The sequence below is a fragment of the Mustela nivalis genome (assembly GCF_964662115.1).
Source record: "Mustela nivalis genome assembly, chromosome: 1".
NCBI lineage: Eukaryota > Metazoa > Chordata > Mammalia > Carnivora > Mustelidae > Mustela > Mustela nivalis.
In genome coordinates this window covers 122637279-122660800 of record NC_139020.1, presented here as the reverse complement: position 1 = coordinate 122660800, position 23522 = coordinate 122637279, and the positions used below count along the sequence as shown (strand labels likewise).

At 44.8% G+C, this 23522-nt stretch overlaps 1 protein-coding gene across 7 annotated transcripts in view; it reads right to left on the bottom strand.

Annotated features, from left to right (window-relative positions):
* Nucleotides 1-22499, bottom strand: part of DZIP1L (DAZ interacting zinc finger protein 1 like) — a 43045-nt gene extending 20546 nt beyond the window's left edge. For 2 of the 7 annotated variants that reach the window (XR_014298865.1, XM_082683616.1), the window contains exons 1-6: nucleotides 15644-15664; nucleotides 12412-12993; nucleotides 9984-10068; nucleotides 6261-6382; nucleotides 5403-5564; nucleotides 2412-2540 (exon numbers count right to left, since the gene is read on the bottom strand). Coding sequence is in view for 6 of the 7 variants with exons in the window: in XM_082683616.1 (XP_082539742.1) it covers nucleotides 2412-2540; nucleotides 5403-5564; nucleotides 6261-6382; nucleotides 9984-10068; nucleotides 12412-12993; nucleotides 15644-15646 (1083 nt within the window). In the remaining variant the exon portion in view is untranslated. The other 5 variants (XM_082683618.1, XM_082683619.1, XM_082683617.1 and 2 more) reach the window with 5 other exon arrangements.
* Nucleotides 22500-23522: the final 1023 nt, after the last annotated feature.

The window sequence follows — 23522 nt, the reverse complement described above, 5'->3', positions numbered from 1 at the left end:
TGTGGTGATGGTTTCAAAGGTAAATACTTATTCCCAAACTCACTGAGTCATGTACACCAAATATGCACAACTTCTTACATGCCAATCATACCTTAATAAAGAGGGACGTATGAATGAAGGAATAAATAAATAAATAAATAAAGCCTTAAAGGAAACACAGAAACATTTTCTTTTTAAACCTCTGAGAGGCCATATACAAAACATTGATAATTTGATCATTTTGACCACATAAACATTATTAATTTCATATGGCCAACAAAACTGGAGGCACAATATTGTGGGGGAAACAACCACAAGAACAAGGACGCCTGGGTGACTCAGTCGGTTAAGCATCTGCCTTTGGCTCATGCCATGATCCCAAGGTCCAGGGATTGAGTCCAGCATTAGGCTCCCAGCTCAGCAGGGAGCCTGCTTCTCCCTCTGCCTGCTGCTCTCCCTGCTTATGCACTCTCTCTCTCTCTCTCTCTGACAAGTATGTAAATAAAATCATTTTTAAAAATTAAATAACCACAAGAGCAAGAAAAGTTTGGGTTAAGTTCCATATATCATAGAAACTCTCAAATTGGTAAGGAAATCCATAGACAAGGAGGCAAATGAAGAGAACAGAGGTCATTTCTTAAAGTGAAACCTGTAAAACATCAAGTAGTAAAAACAATTTACCAATCTCAGTTAGACTTTAAACTCTTTCTTAACAATCTTAGCAAGCAGAAGCAGAAGCACAATCTGATAGAGTGATCAGGTCCTTCCTTGTCCTGGAGCAATCAGTGACACAGACCAAATGTAGCTGGACCGTTGTAAGATTCCTCCAGTGGTGGCCGGAGCCACCTCCTGCAGCCTCAAGAAAGCAGACTGGGTGCCAGCCTCTCCAACTCCACACCCAGGGGCCTCCCAGCGGCAGCATGAAATCGGCCTGGGTGGGAAAACTTACACCATGGACAATGGCAACTGCTACAAATTAAAGCTTTTTTCGGTCCAGAGAGTGGTTGTTGGATATTTACCATCACCAACAAGATCCACTGGAAATGCCTTCAAAACAGGAGACTGTCACACTTCCTTAGAGTTGTTTTCAACTGGGTTGGAACCAAAATGAGGGTGAAGGTACCCAGTAAGGGACATAACTGTATGTATTTTGAAAAGATGCCAAGCAAACCTGATATTGCCCCCATGTGTATACCAGCCTCACCTGAGAACCCTAAGAATCTGATCCCATGCTTTCATGTATCGGCAGAAGGTCTGCAAAGGTAAAACCTGATGTCTTCCACATGAAAAAATGCTCAACATCATTAGCCATCAGGGAAATATGAATCAAAACCACAATGAGATACTACCTTACACCAGTCAGAATGGCAAAAATTAACAAGACAGGAAACAACTGTTGATGAGAATGTGGAGAAAGGGAAACCTCCTACACTGTTGGTAGGAATGCAAGCTCGTGCAGCCACTGGAAAACAGCATGGAGGTTCCTCAAAAAGTTGAAAATAGAGCTACCCTATGACCCAGCAATTGCACTACGGAATATTTACCCCAAATATATAGATGTAGTGAAAAAAGGGGGCATATGCACCCCATTGTTTACAGGAGCAATGTCCACAATACCCAAACTGTGGAAGGAGCTGGGATGCCCTTCAACAGACAAATGGATAAAAAAGATGTAATCCATATACACAGTGGAATACTACTCAGCCATCAGAAAGGATGAATGCCCAACTTTTGCATCAACATGGATGGAACTGGAGACAATTATGTTAAGTGAAGTAAGTCAAGCAGAGAAAGACAATTATCATGTGGTTTCACTCATATATGGAACATAAGCAATAGCATAGAGGACCACAGGGGAAAGGAAGGAAATCCAAAGTGGGAGAAATCAGAGAGGGAGATGAACCATGAGAGACTGTGGACCCCAGGAAACAACCCGAGGGTTTCAGGGGGGAGGAGGGAGGGGGGGTAACTGTGTGATGGGTATTAAGGAGGGCATGTGCTGTGACGAGCACTGGGTGTTATAAGCCACTAATGAATCACTGAACAATGCATCAAAAACTAATGATGTACTATACAATGGCTAACTGAACATAATATAATAATAATAATAATAAAATAGAAAATATCAAACTGCATAATGCATAGAGAAGATAAATATTATTTTGTATAAAATATATTTCCATTTTATTTGTACATACATGAACACATCAACATAGGTCTATCTGCATATGTGCACATATATGTATATGTAAAATGTAAAATTTTCTTACTGTGCATGAATTCAAACATTTTAAAGGTTAAAAAAAACAGAAACAAAACAAAACAAAAACCTAATGTCTTCCAACTTCCATAAAGCCAAGAGCAAAACTGAGAGACTTTGTTGAAAACAATATGGCTGGCTGTGGGGAAAAGGGCAAGAGCCCTCAGCTCACCTGAATATCCATCTTCTCTCTCAGGACCTGGAGCTCCTGAGTCTGCCTGAGTCGCTCCTCAGACTCCTCATCCCGCAGTGACCCGAGATTGGACTCCACCACACTGTAGGACTGCAGCACCTGCAGTTTCTGAAAAGTCAGGGCCCAATTTTATTCAGATGAAGATCTAATCTTGATGTTGTCTTTTATACGGTCAGAAGGGCCCACCACATCCCACCACAAACTCCAGCTTGTCTTCACCGGACATCTATGTGCCTATATATATTCACACAAGTCTGCATTCCCCTCCACGAGGGTTCCCCTAAGAGCTCAGTGCTTACGCAGGAGAAGCAGGAGCCCATGGACAAAAAGAATTCAAGAGCAGAATTTCAACTGCACTGAAATTCAACTGTCCCCAAAGCCCAAAGCTCACCAGACATTTCTGCCCCCATTTCCTCCTCAGTCTTGAATACGCTGAAGAGAATTAGACTCTTAGAGGCTTTGGGAGGGTCTCATGCACTCTGGACCGACCATTCCCTGAACACTCCTGTCCCTCTTCCCATCAAAAACTGCTGGCTGTCACCAAGAAGGCCTGGCTTTGCCTGGCTTGGAGTGGTGTCACCAATACCTAGTGATTCCTGAGCGTGCAGTGTGTAATCTGAAGGAAAAGGCACAGAAAGGGGGATCCAAGAGAACAGGCCTTGCCACCTGTGGTTACACTTTTAAACATACCACTTCTGCAGTCACAAAAGCAAATTATCTCCATCTCTATTACCATACCAAACTCACAAGCCCCCCCATTAAAGCTTTAAAGAACTGCACGTCCCTGAGTTTAACTTACCATTCTTCAACTCTTCTAGACTGCTAAAGCAGTATCAGGTAAAATCTTAACCATTTCTAATTGAGTATTATCATAGAGTAAAATGCTTTTTCAAGTGTATGTGCAACCCTCAGCTTCTGATGTGTCATTACTGTCTTCACACCGATGTTTAGACAACCAGAGAGCAGGATTTCTCGGCATCACAAACCTTCATGGCAATTTCCATTCAACTAGGGACTCCTTTGGCAGCTGGATTTACCCTACATCATCTCTCAAGTTCTCTCTGCAATCAGGCAACTTAGCCAAAGTAAGCTCACAGGCCTTGGTATCAAAGAGAAAATTTTGAGGAGAAACATCTTCAAGAAGTATTTCTCTTTCATTGGCCCTCCTAACACCAAGGGGAATCTTTTCTTGTGTAATGAGACAGACAGTTTTACTGTGTTATTTATTCCCATGGTAAATGAAATCTTATCTTTTTCTCCCCCAAATAAGAAGAAAAACTAACAAAATAATTATCCAAATACACTGAGATGTGTGTATCCAGTTTGGTTCCTATAATAAAATGTCACTTGAGAGGAGATGGGGGCGACATACGGACACAAAAACATAGCATAAGCAATCCTATAGAGGAAAGACCAAAAAAATGATGTTCTGGTTTAGGAAAATGTGATCCAAGTTAAAAAGAAACCATGGACGGTAAGAATTATGTCCTTATTTATCAAAACTTCAAATTTCTGAACTGAAGGAACCCTCTGAGGTGGTTTCTGAACAATAACTCCAAATTCAAACCAATACCTATCTATCAAATGTCTAGTCAGCTAACACCATGTTGGGGGAGGAATGGGAGTCAGCAGGGGTGTGGGTGAGCTCAGGAATGATGAGCACAGAGTTGGTAAGAGCATGAGCTCCATGGGGTAGAGTGGCATCTTGTCGCCCACAAATCATCCCTGACCACATGCGGGAACATTTAGGATGGGAGGACTTGGGTCACTAGAGATAAACACACACACACACACACACACACACACACACACACACACATCATCTCAACCCCAAGCCTTCCCCATCCATGACTTCCCATCTCAGATTGAGATGATGGACCACCCAAGATCCCACGCATAACCTATAACGATCTCCTCCTGGAAAAGTTGTCCAGGTGTTTCTTTAGCAAAACATAGAATGATTGTGAGAAATGCGATCAGACAGTTCATTTTCAAAAACAAAAACAGAAACAAACAAACAAACAAAAAAAAAATATATATATATATATATATATTCTCCTTGATGCTAGCAGGACCAATAATTAGAGCTAAATATATTCTGAACATATTTCTCCTCAAAACATTTTCAGCCATACAGTCATACAGGCTTATATGGGAAGATACAGTCCAGGGATAATAACCTACAATAAGGTTTTCCTGAAGAAACCTGACAGTAGACCCAGTAGAAGAGCAGAGGCTTTGAAGTTTCATAAGTCAAGTTCAAATCCCAGGTCTACCTCTTAGTAGCTGTGTGACCCCATAACATGGGGCCTCAATGTCTTCTCCTGCAAAGGAGGAATGATAATAGCTTTCTTTTAAGGAACTTTAAAAAAGAAATAAGTAAACGGATATTGTACCTACTTTGAGAATGTTATGGTTGTTTTGTTGTTGTGAGGATTAAAAGTTAATGTCTATATATAAAGTGACCCATACAGGAGCTGGAAACCAGTAACTACAGTCAGTAAATCTTATTATTATGTGTGATCTCCACAGACCCCAGCAGAATGCCTGGCAGGTAAGCAGCACTCAACTCACAATTTGCTGGGAGAAAATTGCATTCATTTAAATTCCGCCTCATCGCTTGTCCAGTGATGAAAGACAGCCCTTTGCAAAAATAAAGATAATGTCTGGGAAGTTCTTACTACATACCAGACAATGTTAAGTGCTGTCTATGTGCTAATGTAGCCCTTTCAGCAGCCTATCTTACAGAAAAGAAACTGAGGCACAAGAAGGTTAAGTAACTCACCTAAGGTCACACAGCCAATATGTGACAGAACAGGGATTCGATTCCTGGCACCGGCCTCTGTTACCCGGCCTCACATTATATTAGCCCAAATGGCAGATGAAATAAAACTAGTACAAACTAAGAAATAAATTTTGAGAATAAACAGCTTTTTAGCAAAAGAACTTTCAATGCTTTTGTGTTGGTACCTCTTCTAGCACAGAGTTATGGCTGGCAACACTTTTAAATTCATCCCAAAATAATTTTTTTAGCTTGTCTATTTCCTCATATAGCTTGGCCCGCTCTTTTTCTTTCCATTCATCAAATTCTTTCTTAGCTTCTATTTCCTTCTGACGGGTGATCTCTGCTTCCTGGAAAGAAAAGCAAGAACAATAGACTCATTAATTCCACATTATGGCAAATATTGATTGAGAAAATGCTAGGGCTCCTTGTCTGGGCAAGTCACTATGGAGACCCAAAGAACATTCATTACCACAGTCCCCATCGTTTGGTCATGGAGCAGGACAAGTCTTATCTGAACTGTAAAGACCCTTGAGGATAGGGACCCTGTCTTTTCTCTCTCTTTGTTCGAGGCATAGTTGACGCTCGATAAACGAGGAATGATAAAATGAGGAAATGAATGAAGAATGACTACATGAAGGAAGGAGTGAGGCAAGTTTACATATCTTCATTCTACAATTATCTACTAAGTGCATCCCTGAAACTGGACTTTGGAGTTTATCCAGTCTTTGTTCTCAAAAAAGCGAACCAGCCAGGTAAAGTAAGAAGCTAACATTCTGGTCCAAATGCCCTCACAGGGTGCCAGAAAAGGCAGGAAAGTGAAATTCTCCGCTTTACATTTGGTCGTACAGATCTGGAAAAATAATTGAGTTTTCCTTCCCAGACAACCTAAAATCATTTGCCACACTCAGGAAGATGCCACCCTGGTGCCAACTCCCAGCAGCAAAAAACCAGCCAGACTTCTGGTCCTGTGGGAGACAGGTGCCCCATGGGTCTCCTGGGTAGTCCACAAGCAGCTCTCCCCGGTGCCTCCTCTCCATGCCCACCTGCAGCTGCCGCTGCCTCTCCGCCTCCCTCTGGGCTTCCAGCTCTCCTTGGGTCCATTTTAGCTTGGCCCGAAGCTCTTCCAACACCTCCTCCACTGGCTGTTCCGGCTTCTTCTGCTTCTCTGTGGGGTCCACGAAAAGGGTGGCCAGTTTCAGTGAAAAAGTGAGTGGAGCACCGTTCCTCGCCTACGCAATCAGCCACACCTCAGGCTGAGACCAGTTCTGCCACTTCCATTGGACACTGACCAGGGGCAAGTGACTTAACCTCCCCGACCCTCAGTTTTCCCAAGTTGGAAAATGAAGATAACAGCACCCAGCTCAGATGGGTTGTTGTGAGGATGAAATGTGATAGTGCAAAGTGCTTAGCATACTGCCTGGCCTGACAGCTCCATAAACGTGAACTATGATTGCCATTGAAAATAACTATTTGGGCAGTCCTGACTCATGCATATGTAAACACGAGATCAGTAGAGTAACAGAAGCAGAATACGAAATAGTACGTGCACAGTGATTATTGATACAAAAAAAACATATCAATGGGTCCTGACAGCCATCAGAGAGGAGTTGAACATAGTGAAGATAATTGTAGTTTGAAGTTCACTTTGTTCAGAAACACAGCAAAGTATTAAGTTTCAAATGAAAAAAAAAAAAGCAGCATGTATTATGAAGGAAAATTTCAGCCAAGATTGCTTCAAGTGCATGGATGCTTTAACTTTTCTAAGATTAATAAAAAAGAATGAATTGTAAGAGAACATTCTAACTAAACCACATACTTATAAACCAAGAGTTACAGGTTAATGAAAAAGACACCAATAGTACTTGAACATTTGTTACTTTTCAAAGTACCTTTAGCTCCTATTAGATAGATGGCATCATTATTAAAACTCTAAGTCTGTCTCTGAAATGAGATATGGTTTTCCCCAGATTGGACTTTTTGGAAACAAGCAATTTTTAGATGTAGTGAAAATTAATTTGGGTTAACAAAGTGATTTGAGATAGTATGAAAAAGAAGAACAGGGGTATCTGAAAAGCCAGCTGCCTGAGAATAAAAAGATCATGAACATTAATTTAGCAAAAGTTGCCTTAAGAACATACTTTCCCTCTCCTTCAGCACTTAACCTTAAGAAAATAACAAGGAATATGCACAAAGATTTATATAGGGGAATGTTGATCATCATATGATTTCCAAAAGGGAAATTTATTTTTTTTAAAGATTTTATTTATTTATTTGACAGAGAGAAATCACAAGTAGTCAGAGAGGCAGGCAGAGAGAGAGAGAGGGAAGCAGGCTCCCCGCTGAGCAGAGAGCCCAATGCGGGACTCGATCCCAGGACCCTGAGATCATGACCTGAGCTGAAGGCAGCGGCTCAACCCACTGAGCCACCCAGGCGCCCCCAAAAGGGAAATTTATGAGTAACCCATATAAAGTACAAAGTAATTTAATCGTGAAATAAATTATGATAATCAGAGGATGGGATACTATGCAGCCATTAAAAATCATATTTTCCAAGATGACTGAATGACATTGAAAATGTAATATATTCTTTTTTTTTTTTAAAGATTTTATTTATTTATTTGACAGAGAGAAATCACAAGTAGATGGAGAGGCAGGCAGAGAGAGAGAGGAAAGCAGGCTCTCTGCTGAGCAGAGAGCCCGATGCGGGACTCGATCCCAGGACTCTGAGATCATGACCTGAGCCAAAGGCAGTGGCTTAACTCACTGAGCCACCCAGGTGCCCCGAAAATGTAATATATTCTTAATTGAAGATAAGCAACAGTTAAAACTGCATAGTATAGGATTATATATGTACACAGAAAAATAATGACATAGAACAAACCAAAATATTAACTAGCTGATACTGTCCATGGTTTTTATTTTCTCTTTTCTACACTTCTGTATTTAAATTTTCCAGGTCAAGGGACACCTGGGTAGCTCAGCCAATTAAGCTTCTGCCTTCAGCTCGGGTCATGATCCCAGAGTCCTGGGATTGAGTTCCACACCAGGCTCCTTGCTCAGTGGGAAGCCTGTTTCTCCCTCTGCCTCTGCTCCCGCCACTTGTGTGCTCTCTCTCTATCTCTGGCACATAAATAAATAAATAAATCTTTTTAAAAATCAACAAACATTTTAAAAAGATAAATTAAATTTTAAAAAATTTTTCCAGGTCAAAGACATTTTTCCCAGCTTTTTATTGTGGTAAAATATATATACTATAAAATTCAGCATTTAACCATTTTTAAATGTACAGTTCAATGGTGTTAAATGCATTCATAATTCATAATTCTGTGCAACCATCACCACCATCCACTTCCATAACTCTTTACATTCTTGTAAAACAAAAACTCTATATGCTTTAAATAACTCCCATGGACCCCCTCCGGTCCCCCACAACCATCACTTTACTTTCTGTTTCTATAAATTTGATGACTCTAGGTACCTTGTCTTGTATCAGTAGAATCACACAGAATTTGTCCTTTTGAGACTAACTTCACTTACCATAATATCCTCAAGGTTCATTCATGTTGTAACATGTTACATAATTTCCTTTTTAAGGCTGAATCATATTCCCTTGCATGTATATACCACATTTTGTTTATCTAATCATCTGTCTATGGACATTGGGTACTCCGACATCTTAGCCACTGTGAATAATGCTGCTATGAACATCGGTATACAAATATCTCTTCAAAGACATGTCTTTTTATCAGAAAAACTCATTTAAGAAGAAGAAAATCTGGGGGCGCCTGGGTGGCTCAGTGGGTTAAAGCCTCTGCCTTTGGCTCAGGTCATGATCCCAAGGTCCTGGGATCAAGCCCCGCATCGGGCTCTCTGCTCAGCAGAGAGTCTGCTTCTCCCCGCCCTCTGCCTGCCTCTCTGCCTAGTTGTGAGCTCTGTCTGTCAAATAAATAAATAAAATCTTTAAAAAAAGAAGTAGAAAATCTGTTTTTCTTTAGCAGTCTCTAATACAGAGCCACGAAGAATTAGATATATAATAAATGCATAACAATTAAGTAAATGGTGCTGTTTTAAAACTCTAAGTCTGCTCTTTGAAAAGGAAATTAAAATGAAAACAATAAGAAAAAAGTTTTATTTAATGAGATTTTTATATTTATATGATTTATATTTTCATATTTATATTTATTTTTTGTGTTAATAGCTATTTCTTATGAACCACAAATGTAGATATAAAGAATGTAAATCTCTTTATGGGGGAACATACAGTCTCTCTACTTGTTTTGGAATTTGAAACGGTAAAATTAAAGTGATTAAGTCATAGTTAGCTCATGTACATACAAAATGTCAAAGACCTGGTCTAACTGCTCATTAACCCCACTTAAACCCCTTCCTAGTTAGCATCAAAAAATAGCAGATTCATAGGAGAATGTAAGGTGAGGACCCTTCAGAGTCATGCCATTTGACTGCCCCATTCACAGCAAAAGCCACTGAGACTCAGAGGGGGTGCATTGACTGTGGTCACATCATAGAAAGGAATAGAGCTAACACCAGAACTTACCTATCTGACTCCCTTCTTCTCTACACACATGGTCAGAAACCCTTCCAGGCCCACATGGGATGGGTCCCCCACCACCCTACAGTAGATGGTGAGATCATCCCCTTCTTTACTGGATAAGGTCTGAGGACAGCTGTGATGGTCTACATGCCCCACACCCACTGCAGACCAGCCCAGACTCTGTGACCATCCCAGGAGGGCCTCCTGGACTCACCGCCTTCTGCTGTGCCTGTGTGCCTGCGTTGGATGTGGCCCCGGAGGAAGGTGGCATTCATAAACGTCTTGTCACACAGGTGGCACTGCACAGAAAGGAAATGGTGGTAAGCCAGGATTACATCACCTGGCTCAACCTGCTGTCCTCCCAATATCAAAATTCCCATTTCCGTGGGCTTCCAGGGCTGCTTCAGAAATGAAGATTTGATCTGAATGCTACGGTGCCCTGGGTACTGGTGAGCACTGACTAGGTATTTGAGGACACCAAGGAATTTTTGTTGGTTTTTTCAAGGCATGATGATGCTCTTGTGTTCATATTTAAAAGTGAGAGTCCTTGCCTTTTAGAGATACATACTGAAATAGGTATAGATAACACCATACACTTAACACACTTCAAAGTGACACAGGGATGGGGCAAGTGGGTAGGGGAACACAGGCAAAAATATTGATAGTTGATAATGATTGGGATGGCTAATGTACAGGTTCATTACACTACTCTCTCTTTTGTACACATTTAAAAATCTTCACACTACAAAGGAAAAAAAAAAAAAGAAAGCCAATGCCCAGGTCCCACCCCTGGGGTTAGAACAACCAGAGCAGATGATAGAAGATAGTAGTATCTCTAATTCTACTTCACTCTCCTCAAGCATTTCAGACACTGCCAATCTATCATACCATCTTTTCACTATAAAATTTCAAACTTTCTCCAACACAACAAAATTGCAGGTTGCCAATCCTACTCAAGCAGACTAAGAGGACAGATTATTTGCGATCTTTACACAAATGTGACAGAAATTGCCAGTTGTCCCCCAAGACCCATTTTCCCTCTTTCATCAGTAATAGAAACCCTTATTTTTAGCTAGTCATAAGGTTAATGAGAATAAACAATTTATGCTCCAACCTCCCTTGCCATGTGACTAAATTCTGGCCAATGACATATAAGCAGAAGTGATATATGCAACTTCTAGAAAGTATCATTAAGGGAGTTAGGACTGCACAGTACCAGCTCCTTCTTCCTCTGACAACAGAACTCCCAAGTTTTCTTCAGGGGAATTACCCTGCTCCTCACTCTCCAACCACAGGCTTCTGTCCATCCCCAACTCCAAGGTGGGACATGCGACCTAGACCAAAGCCAGTCACAATCCTGAATTCTCAGGGACCTGTGAGTGGCTCCCAGATGGATAGAAGATCAAAAACAGCCAAATACAGGACACAGTGAAACATGGCCCAGATCTCTGGGACCAAAGTGGGCCTTTTATCATGCCAGCCTTGAACCTGGGAAAATGAGATACTGGCACTGGTGGCCCAACTTCCTACCACACAGACAGACTCCTTCTGAGAATGGAACCCACACTAAAGAAGAGTTGCCAACAGCTACAGAAAAACAAACTAATTTCTAGTGCCATCATCTGATTCCAAGGACAAGCCACATATGAGTCCCACCAGAGCTCTGGATTTTTCAGTTAAAGTAACCAATAGATTCTTTATTGGCCTAAACCAAGTTAAACTGCTGCTCTGGCATTTACTACTGAAAGGTTTCTGACCTTTTTGTCATAATTAACATTGTATCATATTATTCCTTCTGTCCCACCCACCCCCAGACTATGAATTTCTTGAACACCTGAGCCAGCATGACTTGTGCCTGCCTCCTCAGAGCCTGGTCCAGGGCCAGGCCCCCACAGCAATTCATGAAAGTGCAATGTCCTCAGGCCACAGTTGCCATGCAGATGCAAATGTTCATATGCCACTCCAGGTAATGAAATGTCACTCGGTTGAATGATGGAGTCACTTTCGGGAATGGGGCTGGTGGTACCACAGTACCAGTCACTTGCTACAGACTGATTCTACACACACACACACACACACACACACGCACACACACCTTTTTATATCACACTGCTACATACACACAAACCTTTCAAACACACACACTCACACCCTCCATAAATACACACACCCTTACACATGTATATATCCTTCCTTCATTCATTCATTCATACACCACACACACATGAACCATAAATATATCTTTAGGTGCATACTTCACACACAAACATACGTTAGACACCACAAACTCTACATACATACATACACATATCCAAACATTCACATGGTAGACACACATATTCACACTGTCCTTAAACATGCACAGCCTCTACATTCATACCTGCACACCCTAGACAGGCACCCTCTCCACAAACACACACATACATTATATACGTGTGCACACACATCTTTCAGATACACACTTGCCCTTCAACACACACACACATGCTGGAGAACTTGATGAGACATCTCTAACATCTGCTCCTCACCCCAGAAAGCAGGGCCCATAGCAATCCTGGGACCCAGGGTGCTGGTGCCCAGGTGGCCAGGTGGTGACTGAGCCCACAGCCTTCCCCATCCCCAACCCTGCAGAGAGTCCTCACCGCATGGTAGCTGTGGGCCCCTGTCTGCAGGAGCAGCTGCTGTAAGGTGCCAATCATCTTGCGACGCCGTCGGCTCTCCTCTCTCACACCCCGGAGCTCATCGGCCTGGCGCCCCAACTCTTGCTGACCACGCTGCTGCTGGCCCAGACTGGCCTGCAGCCGGGCCTCCAGCTGGGCAACGCTGGTGCTCAAGCAATCCTGGCAGTGCAGCAGGTACTCAATGATGAGCTGGGCCAAGCGCAGCACCTTGAGCAGCACCGGGTCCACAGGATGCCCACAGCGGCTGCATGCCTCTCGGTCCAAATTGCAGAAGGTCACCCCGGTGATGTTCTCCTGCAGGGCGGCCACATCCAGCTCCCGTGCCACACGGTCCACATCCAGGGCGCTAATGCGCCTCCAGTCCACGCTCTCAGAGCGAGGCTGGAACTTGAAGGTAGGCAGGGGGTAGGCCCCAAAGAAGGTGCCACTGAGGCCTTCAGCAGGGGTAGCTGGGGACTGCATGGGCTGAGGAAGCCCTGGGCTGCCCACCAAGGGAGGGTGCCACCAAGGCCACGGCAGCAGGCACAGGAGCTGGGAGAGGGCCTGGAAAATAAGGAGGTGTTCCGAGTTTGGCGAGATACATCTGGCTGCAGGTACTGTACACCTGGCCAGCAGGAGCCTAAGTGGGGCAAAGGGAGGGAGCTGGGCAGCAGCCATATTATCCATGGGATGCACTGACTGGGTGAGAGCTGAGGGAGCCAATGGTGTGACTCTGTAATCACAGGGATGGGGATTCAGATCGAAGCCTTGGGCAAGTTCCTTCACATCCTTATGCCTTCTGTGTATATTGGGGATCCTGGAGTCTACTCTTCAGGCTTGTGGTTAGGAATAAGGCAAGTGAAGCACCCAGCCTAATACCTGAAACATAGGAGGTCCTCTTGCTAGGAATGAGGCAAGTGACTCTCCCCCACTGCTATGTGTGTGTCCCTGCCAGAGGTCTTTGTCAGAGGGAGGGGTCAAATGTCTAAGTGGGTCCTTCTGCAACCCTATACTGACCTCACGATAAGTTCCAATAACTTGCTGTGGGAGGCAAAGCCTCCTAACCACCACCACACTCCATCCTGACCTCCTGTCATTACAAGACTACAGCCGACCAGGAATGCGCTACATTCCATAAAGTGTGCCCCAACTGTAAAGTGTGATCACAGGACTATGGTCCCCCTGGGGGGATGTGAGTAAGATGATGGCCACCGCGGTCTGGGGGGCTTAACAGAGCAGTCATGTCTCCGCACAGACTCTACTCCATCCATGATGGTCTTCCTTTCAAACCTACTGGTTTAGAAAAGAGGTCCAGTTTGTTCTCAGACTCCTCTCCACTCTCTTGGAAGACACAGAAATTGTTCTCTCTCTTTAAAAAGTAATTTGACAGTAGCAATAAGATTTTAAAATGAACATTTCACAGCAAAGAATTCTAATTTATCCTATAGATAAACATATACAAGTGTGCAAAGTCGCTTGTGCAAAAGGGTCCTGTAGTATTGTTTGTAACAGCAAGGTACAAGAAAAAATACAAGAAAGTGAAGTACGAAATACAACAGGGGATACAAATGGTAATTCTATACAACGAAATACTATGCAGCTATTGATAAGAATAAGGCATCTATTCACACACTAAAACAGAGAAATGACTATGTGTCTGTGTATACATATACATAAATACAAGTATACACACACATAAATATACACATATATATACATATGTATTTCCACACCTGTTTAAATGATAACATAATCACATCAAATAATAATTTGCAAAATAAAGATATATATATCTCACATATGTACCTATCTATATCTTTCAATATATGTCACATAGCTATAGATCTATACATATAACTCACATTATTGCCTATGAGGAAGGAGGGAAATGAGGGGTGAAACCGGGATAAATAAACGAATACATGGATGGTGCATGGGTAGGAGATGGATAAATAGACAAGCCTTACACAGAGCGATGATGATAATGATACATGTATATAATATATATATACATATATACACATGTATGAATGATTCATATTTGTTGCTCATACGTAATAATAGCAAAACAGAATACACTGATTTATGGTTCCTATATGTGCTTCATTGTCTATCATTTTGTTACCACAGACTACAGTATTTCTAGAAAAATGAACAAGCTGTTAGTAATGGTTGCCTATGGGAGGAGGAAAGGAAGTCGGAAGATTTCGGTTTTCCACTTTCCCCCTTCCTATACTATCCAGTATATATTTACATCATCATCTATTACTTTAATAATTTTTATAGAAATAATACAATTTCTGCCCTTGACCTTCAAATATGACCTGGGAACAATAAGGACAGATGAACTTATTTAATCAAGTTCTTTCCAGATTATGTGATTCAAACTTTTAAATACAAGAGAAAATCAGAGGAGAGAGAGGTCACTGATCTCATGAAGGGGAAAGGCCTTGTGGGTTTGTAAAGAGGGGAGGGGCCTCCAGGAAAGGTCCCTGAAACCCCTGAGCCTTCACCCGAGAAAGACAGTGAGGGGCCTGCACCACATGCCTGCACCCTACGGGCCTCAGTGCAACAAGTGCCAGCTCCTGCCGGACACAAATTCTACATGCAAACCTCCAAGCGGCTGTCACAATTCCCATTCTACAAACAAGGAAATGGATTTCTGGAGGGGGCTAAGAGTCTTGCCCCAGATTGGGAGGCCAGAGTTGAAGCACAGTTGGAGGTGCATCTGGCCGTAAAGCTTATGGACTCTGAACACTGATTCTTGAGACTCTCTGCCCTTAAACTTGGCTTTGATCAGATCATAACCGCTTATCCCTCAAACTCATTCATTCATTCACCCACTGCTCCCCTCATTTACAGCATGCCTACTCGGGCCAGACCCTGTTCCGGGCATTGGGGCCACCACGGGACAGGAACCACATACCGTCCTTCACCCAGGAGCTCCGCGTGGCCCCTTGCTGCCACCGCACAAAACTGCTTAGCCCAGCCTTGAAGACTGCCCGCAGGCTGCCAATGGCCCACCTTTTCCACTGCAGCTCCCACGCTTCCTTTCTCATCTACTCTTCCCCAACCAGACTCCAAAACCAAAACCATCCAGCCACCTGCACCCCCATCATGGCCATGACAAGATCAGTCCATTTCTACGTATTGTGTTCTGTTATTTAAACAAACAAAAAAAAAGAGAGAGAGAGACTAGAGTCCTGCTACTTACCATGCTGAGCTCCAAGCTGCAACTGTGTCCCTGGAGCCTCTGAGACAATTGTCACAACAAGCTATGTCTTGGAGCAACAGCAGGTTACCAGGCATGCTGTGGGCAAGGGTAACAGGACACCTGCTTCCTGTCCTCCCCCAGACAACAGGGAGCTCACCTACAACTTACTGTTTAACTATTTAAGCTTTGGCCTCAACTGTGTGCCCGCAGTTCTCTCTCTAAGAGGAAGGCTAAGAATGCTCCATCGGCAAAGGCAACTCTCACCTTTTTGAACGTTCCTTCCAGCCTCTTCCATGAGTAATTACTATCCTTTTACCCTTCTATTAACAAGGTGGGGGAAAGGGGAGAAGGCAGAGGGGATAGGGCACGGGCAGTGCTCCCGTGATATTCTGCTGTTCACTCATGACCCATCTCTCCCTGCACACTCTCCCTGATGATAAGTTCACACATACCCACAGCTTCAGCAACTAAAGGCCTGCTTTAGGCTGATCCTCAGCAACTCCCAGATCTCTTTTTTTCTGGCCCATTTCTCTCTTGGGACCTTTAGATCCAGCCTTCCAGTACTGATTATATCAGAAATTGCATAAACAAAATCTTTAAAAAAAAAAAAAAATGGGGTGCCTGGTTGGCTCAGTGGGTTAAAGCCTCTGCCTTTGGCTCAGGTCATGATCCCAGGGTCCTGGGATCAAGCCCCGCATCCGGCTCTCTGCTCAGTGCCTCCCCCTCTCTCTTTGCCTGCCTCTCTGCCTGCTTGTAATCTCTGTCTGTCAGATAAATAAATAAAATCTTTAAAAAAAAAAAAGAGAGAGAGAGAGAGAGATTGCAAATCCAAATTCGCCCAGGTCCAGGAAGTAGCATTAAATACAGGAATGTGCCAGGTATAAGAAAAATCACAGTACAAGCTTGAGGATAAAAGGCAACTGACTCCCTACCTTAGTGTCCAGGATCCAATTAGGCAGCAGTTCTCAAAGTGTGGTCCTTCAGCAGCAGCATCAGAGCATCAGCAACTGCTGGGAACTTGTTAGAAATGTGAATTTCAGAATTTATTGATGCAGAGCCATGGTGGGAGGGAATCTTAGGGATTGTGGCAAATTGGGGAGTGTTTGACCCGTTTAGAAGGGGCAGCCACCTTGGGGCACCTGGAGGGCACAGCTGGTTGAGCAACTGACTCTTGGTTTGGGCTCAGGTCATGATCTTATGGGTCCTGGAATGGAGCCCTGGATCAGCTCTGTGCTCAGCAGGGAGCCTGCTTGAGATTCTCTCCTTCTGCCCCTCCCCCAATTTGTATGCAGTCACTTGCTCCACCCACCACCACCACCACCCCGTCTCTAAAATAAATAAATAAATCTCAAAAAACAAAAACAAACAAAACAAAGGAAAGGGCAGCCACCCCTGGGCTTCAGCCACAGGAGAATGGATTTTCTGCATTCTTCATTGGCTAATCCCAAATTCACTAAAAAGATATTCAAACACCTTTATGAACCGTTTCCAAACTACCTTTCTAGCTGCATCTCCCACTTACAATATTATTTGCTGTCCACACATTCATATCTCCAGGCTATCTATTTATGGGCACTGTTTTTAAATGCTTCGTGAAGAATAACTCATGTAATCCTCAGAACAATCCCTCAAGGAGGTCCTCATATTATCCAAACCGCAAAGAAGTAAAGAAGTTTTTCCCAGATGCAGGAGGCAAGATCCAAACCCATGCAGCCTGCTTTCAGAGTCTGAGCTCTTAGCCACTATGCCACCACGGTACAGATGGACCTCCACCACCTCCCCCTGCTCCTGCTGCAGGTGAATGAGTGCCTGCTTCAAGGCCTTGCTCACACCTGACAGCTACCATAAATCCCTCCCCAGGCCCAGAGTCAAAATGCCCTGCCCCTCCCTGGGACTCCTGGAGCCCAGGGTATACTCTCCTCTGGGTGCCTTACCACATTCTGGTCTGTACTGGTGTTTCTGTGCAACATTCATTTATTTATCCCATCAGCAAATGACTCCTGAGCCCCTTCCAAGTGCCAGGCACAACAACTGACACTCAGAATTGACGGTGACCCAGGCAATAGTCCCTGCCATCATTAATAAAACTAGTTACCAGGGGGCGCCTGGGTGGCTCAGTGGTTTAAGCCTCTGCCTTCAGCTCGGGTCATGGTCTCAGGGTCCTGGGATTGAGCCCCGCATCGGGCTCTCTGCTTAGTGGGTAGCCTGCTTTCCTGTCTCTCTCTGCCTGCTTGTGCTCTCTCTCTCTCTGTCAAATAAATAAAATCTTAAAAAAAAAAAAATCTAGTTACCAGTTCTGCACACACAATTATAAGGTCTTCCATGCACTATCCCACTTAGTTCTCCCTACCACCTAGTGTACAGATGAAGAAATTTAGAGATGATCCAAGAGGGCAGACAACATCACAATCATATAACTAGTAGTAAATGATGGTGTCTGGCGCTAGACTTCTCCAGAAAGACAGAAAAACAGACAGGATTGACCATACAGAATGGTATGTGCTGGGGTAGGAGATGGGACAGGGTGCAGTGGGTGTACCAAAGAGAGCCCATGGCAGGACATTCCTGTCTCCTTTCTCCTCCAAGTCCCCAGCTATAAGTTCTGCAAGGGCTGAGACCATGGCTTATTCATATCTGTTGTATTCCAACCCCGAGAATAAGACTTGCAGCCCAGATTGCTATTGACCTGGGCAGAATTATCAAAATCTTACTATCTCCCTCGAAAGTCTATATTCTTGGGTATTTGGAGAAATGAGCCTATGAACCAGCAAGAATAGGATAAAGAGGAAGAACAGAGCTGGGAGTCCTTAATTTGGACCCACAGGAGAGAAATGCCATTCAGACTTACCAAAATGCTGGATTTGTTACAGTATGTGTCCACAACCTGATTCCACTGGCCGCTAATGAAAGCCTAGAAAATGGAGCCCTTTATGGGTGGGCTCAGGCTCCTCAGCGAGAAGCCCCAGGGCCCAGACCTGAAACCCTCATGTTTACACCTTGACCATATTCTGTAAACACTGAAGATAGCACCCCACTCCCAGTTATACAGAATTCTGAATTAGGGACCTGAGTTCATGTGATCTTACTGAACCCCAGAAGTGTCACGCCTGTCTTCCACTAGAACCCCCAGGTTCTCAGAAGTCTTAGGGCTCTGCCATCCAAAGGTGAGCAAGAACTGGGGGAATTTGAAGATTATGATAGTAGCCATCACTGATTAAGTTTCTGTGTATCAGGCACCATGCCAGCCTTTAAAAGTACTATTTCTAGCCATCATACAACCCTGGATGTAGCTATGATTTGCCTCATCTGACCAACATAGAAACTGACGCTCAGGAAAGCTGAGGGACTGGCCCCAGGTCACTCAGCGACGAGATAATGAAGCCAAGATTCAAATCAGGTTCTGACTCCAGAGCTTTTGAATTATGCCCAGCTACCTCCCAACAATGACGATGATGACACAGAAAATACTTCCCACCATGGAAATGACAGTACCTCAGATTTCTTGACCAAACTGCAGGAACTGAAACTTGACGGCAAATCACAACAGGATCAGTGCTGGGGACCTGAAATCCCTTCTGTATCTGCACGGAGCTTAGCTGAACGGGACTCAACTGCACAGCCGGCATCCAGGTTAGGATGGCGGGAGACAAAGCCCAAAGAGAGTGCGGCAGATTACCTGGAAACTACACACCCCAAAGGGCAGTCACACTGTGCTTTCTCCAGGCATCAGCGGACTGTCTTCCCCACACCTGGGAGTAGAAACACAAGGCAGAAATGACTTGCTATCATTAGGAAATTCAAAGCTGTGTTAACCATCTCTGCATGTTTTGGTGGGGTCCCAGGAAGCTTCCCAATCCTATACCAATGTCATGAATTCGTAGGACCCAAAGGAACGATTATTTATGCTAGCATTCTAAATTTGCTTCATTGTTGAACAGATAGTGTCTACTTGGGGCAATCCCACAGCCAAGAGAAAAAGCCCATCTACCACCCTTGCTTTGCACACCCCCAATGATGGGGTGATCACCACCTCACAAGGCAGCCATCCCACGGTGAAACAGCTCCTGGAGGATTTACGGTTCTTCTGAAACCTGCCCAGCTATAATTGGCCAAAGAGAACTTGCTCAAAATTCAACCAGACAACTGATCTTTTTAAATTCTGATTTTTTTTTTTTAATATCAGTGGAAAGCTAGACTCTACCACTGCAGCTGCCACTTTACTGTCTCTTCTGCTTCCTCAAGCCAAGAGGAGCTATTAGGAGAGCCAAGCTATCAAGGCAGTTGCCAGGCAATTATTGACAAGCCTGCCCTCACTCCCTGAGCTACCCTCAGCAGCACCTGCCCTGGGGAGCCCAGGCTTGTCATTAGCGCTAATTGTCGTGGCTGCCAAGGAAACCTTCACACAGTTTGCAAACAGGCCATGCAAACACACCATAGGCAAGGGATCCCAAAGGAGAGGAGAGTGACTCAGGTGCTCTCCTGAAAGACTATCGTTACAGATCTTCGACTTATTCTCTGCCTCTGCTGTTTTATAAAGAAAGATGTACACTTTCCACTCCTTGTTGCCCTTCCCAGGTGCTGCACCCACTGCCCGAACCATCAAGTGGCACACAGCTCTCCCCTACAGCTGGCTTGCATTCCCGGGAATGCAGGGAATTACCTGGTAATTTTATTTACCAGGAGGTAGTTTTATTTATTTTTTTAGTACAGTTGACACACAATGTTGTGCTACTTTCAGATGTACAACTTAGTGATTTGACAAGTTAATACTTTATGCTATGTTCACCACAAGTGTAACCACCATCTGTCCCCTTATGTCACTTCTACAGTATCACTAACTGCATTCCTTATGCTCTGCTTTTTAGTCCTGTGACTTACTCACTCCAGAACTGAAGCTCTGGATCTCCTTCTAAGAAGGTATTTTTAAAAGACACAGCCAGCAGATTTGTAAAAAAACATCTCTTAAGTTTTTGTCACAAAAGAATTTTCCTTAAAATTAAAATCAGGGCTAGGATTTTGACTGGCGTTACTTAGGAATATTTTGGAGGGGAAGATTACAAACTGACATGACCTGTCTTCCCAGGTGCAGAATTGTCAAAAATCAGCACTGCTTTTCACATCTAAAAGAATATGAGTTTAAAAATAATAATAATAATAAATAAATAAATAAATAAAAGAATATGAGTTTAGAATATAATGGTGTTTTCTTTCCCATGAAGGAGTCATTGCGTCTTGGCAGGTGTTATTTTCAGTCATCAAACCCCCACAAAATCCTCCCTAGGGGTGCATGGCCTAGCAGCAGCCCCCCAGCCAGAACCCGCCCTCTCTGAAAAGGGCCCACAAGAAGGTTCACCACCATGTTGTCCCCTTTCCTGCTCCCAGCAGTGTCCATTGAGCCACAAGCCTTTTAACCAAACTCCAGCTTTTTGGCAGAACCCAGTTAAAATCCATGAAGGAATTCAGGTTTCTGTTCCCAACCTAAAGTATATAACTTCATGGGACCATTTTATCAAGCTGGATGGTATCCAAAACTATTTCCACATGAGGAAGATGTCTCTAGACTCTTGACGCTGAGAGAGAGAGAGAGAGAGAGAAAGTCTGCTTATCAACCACTTGACTGGAGGACCGGCCTTCTCTAAGAGGAGTAGTTCTCACTGGCTAGTCTTCAGCTCTGGGGGCCAGGAGAAGGTGATGAGAGACCTCCCTGACAGAGGCGGTAGACCACCCGCCCTGTCTGCTGAGTTAAGTGTGAGAGGCCACAGTCAAAGCACCTCACACTCACCAGGCCTCTCTTCAAAGTCCTTTTAGAACTCAAATTCCCCTAGACAACCGAGGGGCAGGAAAGCCCTGAGCCCTAAGGAGTGCTGGATGAAGAGTAGGCCTGCCCAAGTCCTCCAGACCCCCTTCTAGACCCTCGTTCCAAACAAAAGAAGTCTCCCCTAGATCTCGTTATGGAATGATCGCCATTTACGTGCAGAACCCAAAGCATCAAGTCCTCCAAACCTTATTTACTCAAAAAGTAAGCATCCAAGTCTGTCCACCAAGAGAAGCCCAGTCCTGGGGGATGCAGTCACTCCTGGTTCCCTCGGGGCGGGGCTAGGGGGAAGGTACCTCGGTCCAGAGGCCGCCAACGGAGCTGGAGGTGAGGGGCGGCAGTCACCCGGTCGCCCGGCGGTCTAGCGGCGGTCTAGAGGCAGCTGGGCAGTGCCGCTCCCGCAGCTCCCGGGCTGGGCCCCGACAGGGCGTCGGAGCCGCTATTGTTTAACCTCCCGCGGCTCGGCACACACTCCGCTGGGATTGCAAGGGCGCTCCGCACCCCAGCCCTCCCCGGGCCGAATTCCTGCCATAGTTTTCCCACGCGGCCCTGCTCACCTGGGTGCCGCCGGAGCCGGCAGCTGTCCAGAGTCGCGGGCTCCCCAGCTTGGCCCCGGCCCCGCCTCCCGGCTCGCTCCACCGCCCCCACCGCCGGGAGGCAGTTCCCGGAACCGCCCGCGCCACGCGGGCCGCGGATGCACCCCCCGGAGCCTAGAGCCTGGACTACCTCCCCGGCGGGGAGAACGCGGACCAGCCCAACCCCGTGCCGCAGACCTGCGGACCCGCGGGCCCCCGAGCCTTCCGCGCCAGCAGCTGGAGGCCCGGGGTCTGCGATGCCGCCGGCTCCGGGGATCGCAGCCCCACCTCCCCCGCAGGAGGGTGGAGACTCTCCCCAGCGCCCCCGGGGCAAGCTATTTTTAAGTCTGTTACGGAGGCTGGAGGGAAGGGAATGCCACGTTTAATCCGTCGGGAAAATCCGGGATCCTACAGAGTGGCTCCCAGGCCTTGCAGAGAGAGCGGCCGCGTGGAAACCAAGGCGCTGGACGCGCTCCCACCTACACACACACGCGCACACGCATACGCGCACACGCCAACAACAAAGGCTGGCCTGCTGGAAAGCACGAGCAGTTGCAGAACTAGTACTTAAAGCAAGCAACCCCACAAGCCCCAACCTTCTAGCTTGCTATATGGATCCAGCTCTGAAATCCAGGACCAAAGAACTCTTTCTCTCCTGCTATTGGTCCCTGATCCCTAGCCAGTCACTGCTTTACCGAGACCCAGATTTCTGGGACTTTTTTTTTAAAGCCTCACACCCCACCCCACCCCACCCCACTCCACCCCACGCCACTCCACCCCACCCCCGCTCCAGTCTCAATCTGCCACACTGGGTCTTGGGGCAGCCAAAGCAAAAGTGTATGGGAGCAAGTGTTAGAAGATGTGGAGAAATCGGACCCCCGTGCATTGCTGGTGGGAATATAAAATGGTACAGCTGCTGTGAAAAAGAGAACAAGAGAACGGTGATTCCTTAACTAAGTGAAAATAAAATTACCATATGATCCAGCAATTTCATTTCTTGTTATATACTCAAAAGAATGAAAACAGGGACCAAAACAAATCTGTGCTCACAACAGCCTTATTCACCATAGCCAAAAGGTGCAAACAACAAGTGTCCTTGAACATATAAATGGATAAACACAATGAGCTACATACATACAATGAACTATTATTCAGTCTTAAAACATAGTGAAATACTGGGGGCACCTGGATGGCTCATTTATTTAAGGGGCTGCCTTTGGCTGAGGTCTTGATCTCAGGGTCCTGGGATGGAGCCCCACCTGGGGCTTCCTGCTCAGTGGGGAGTCTGCTTCTCCCTCTCCCTCAGCTTCTCCATCCTCATGCTCTCTATCTCTCTCTCTTTCAAATAAATAAATAACTTTTTAAAAAATAATAATGAAATACTGATGCATCCCACAATATAAATGAACCTTGGAAATGTTGTGATTCCATTTATATGAGGTAATTGGAATAGTTACACTCATAGAGATATTCCTGAAAATGGAATAGT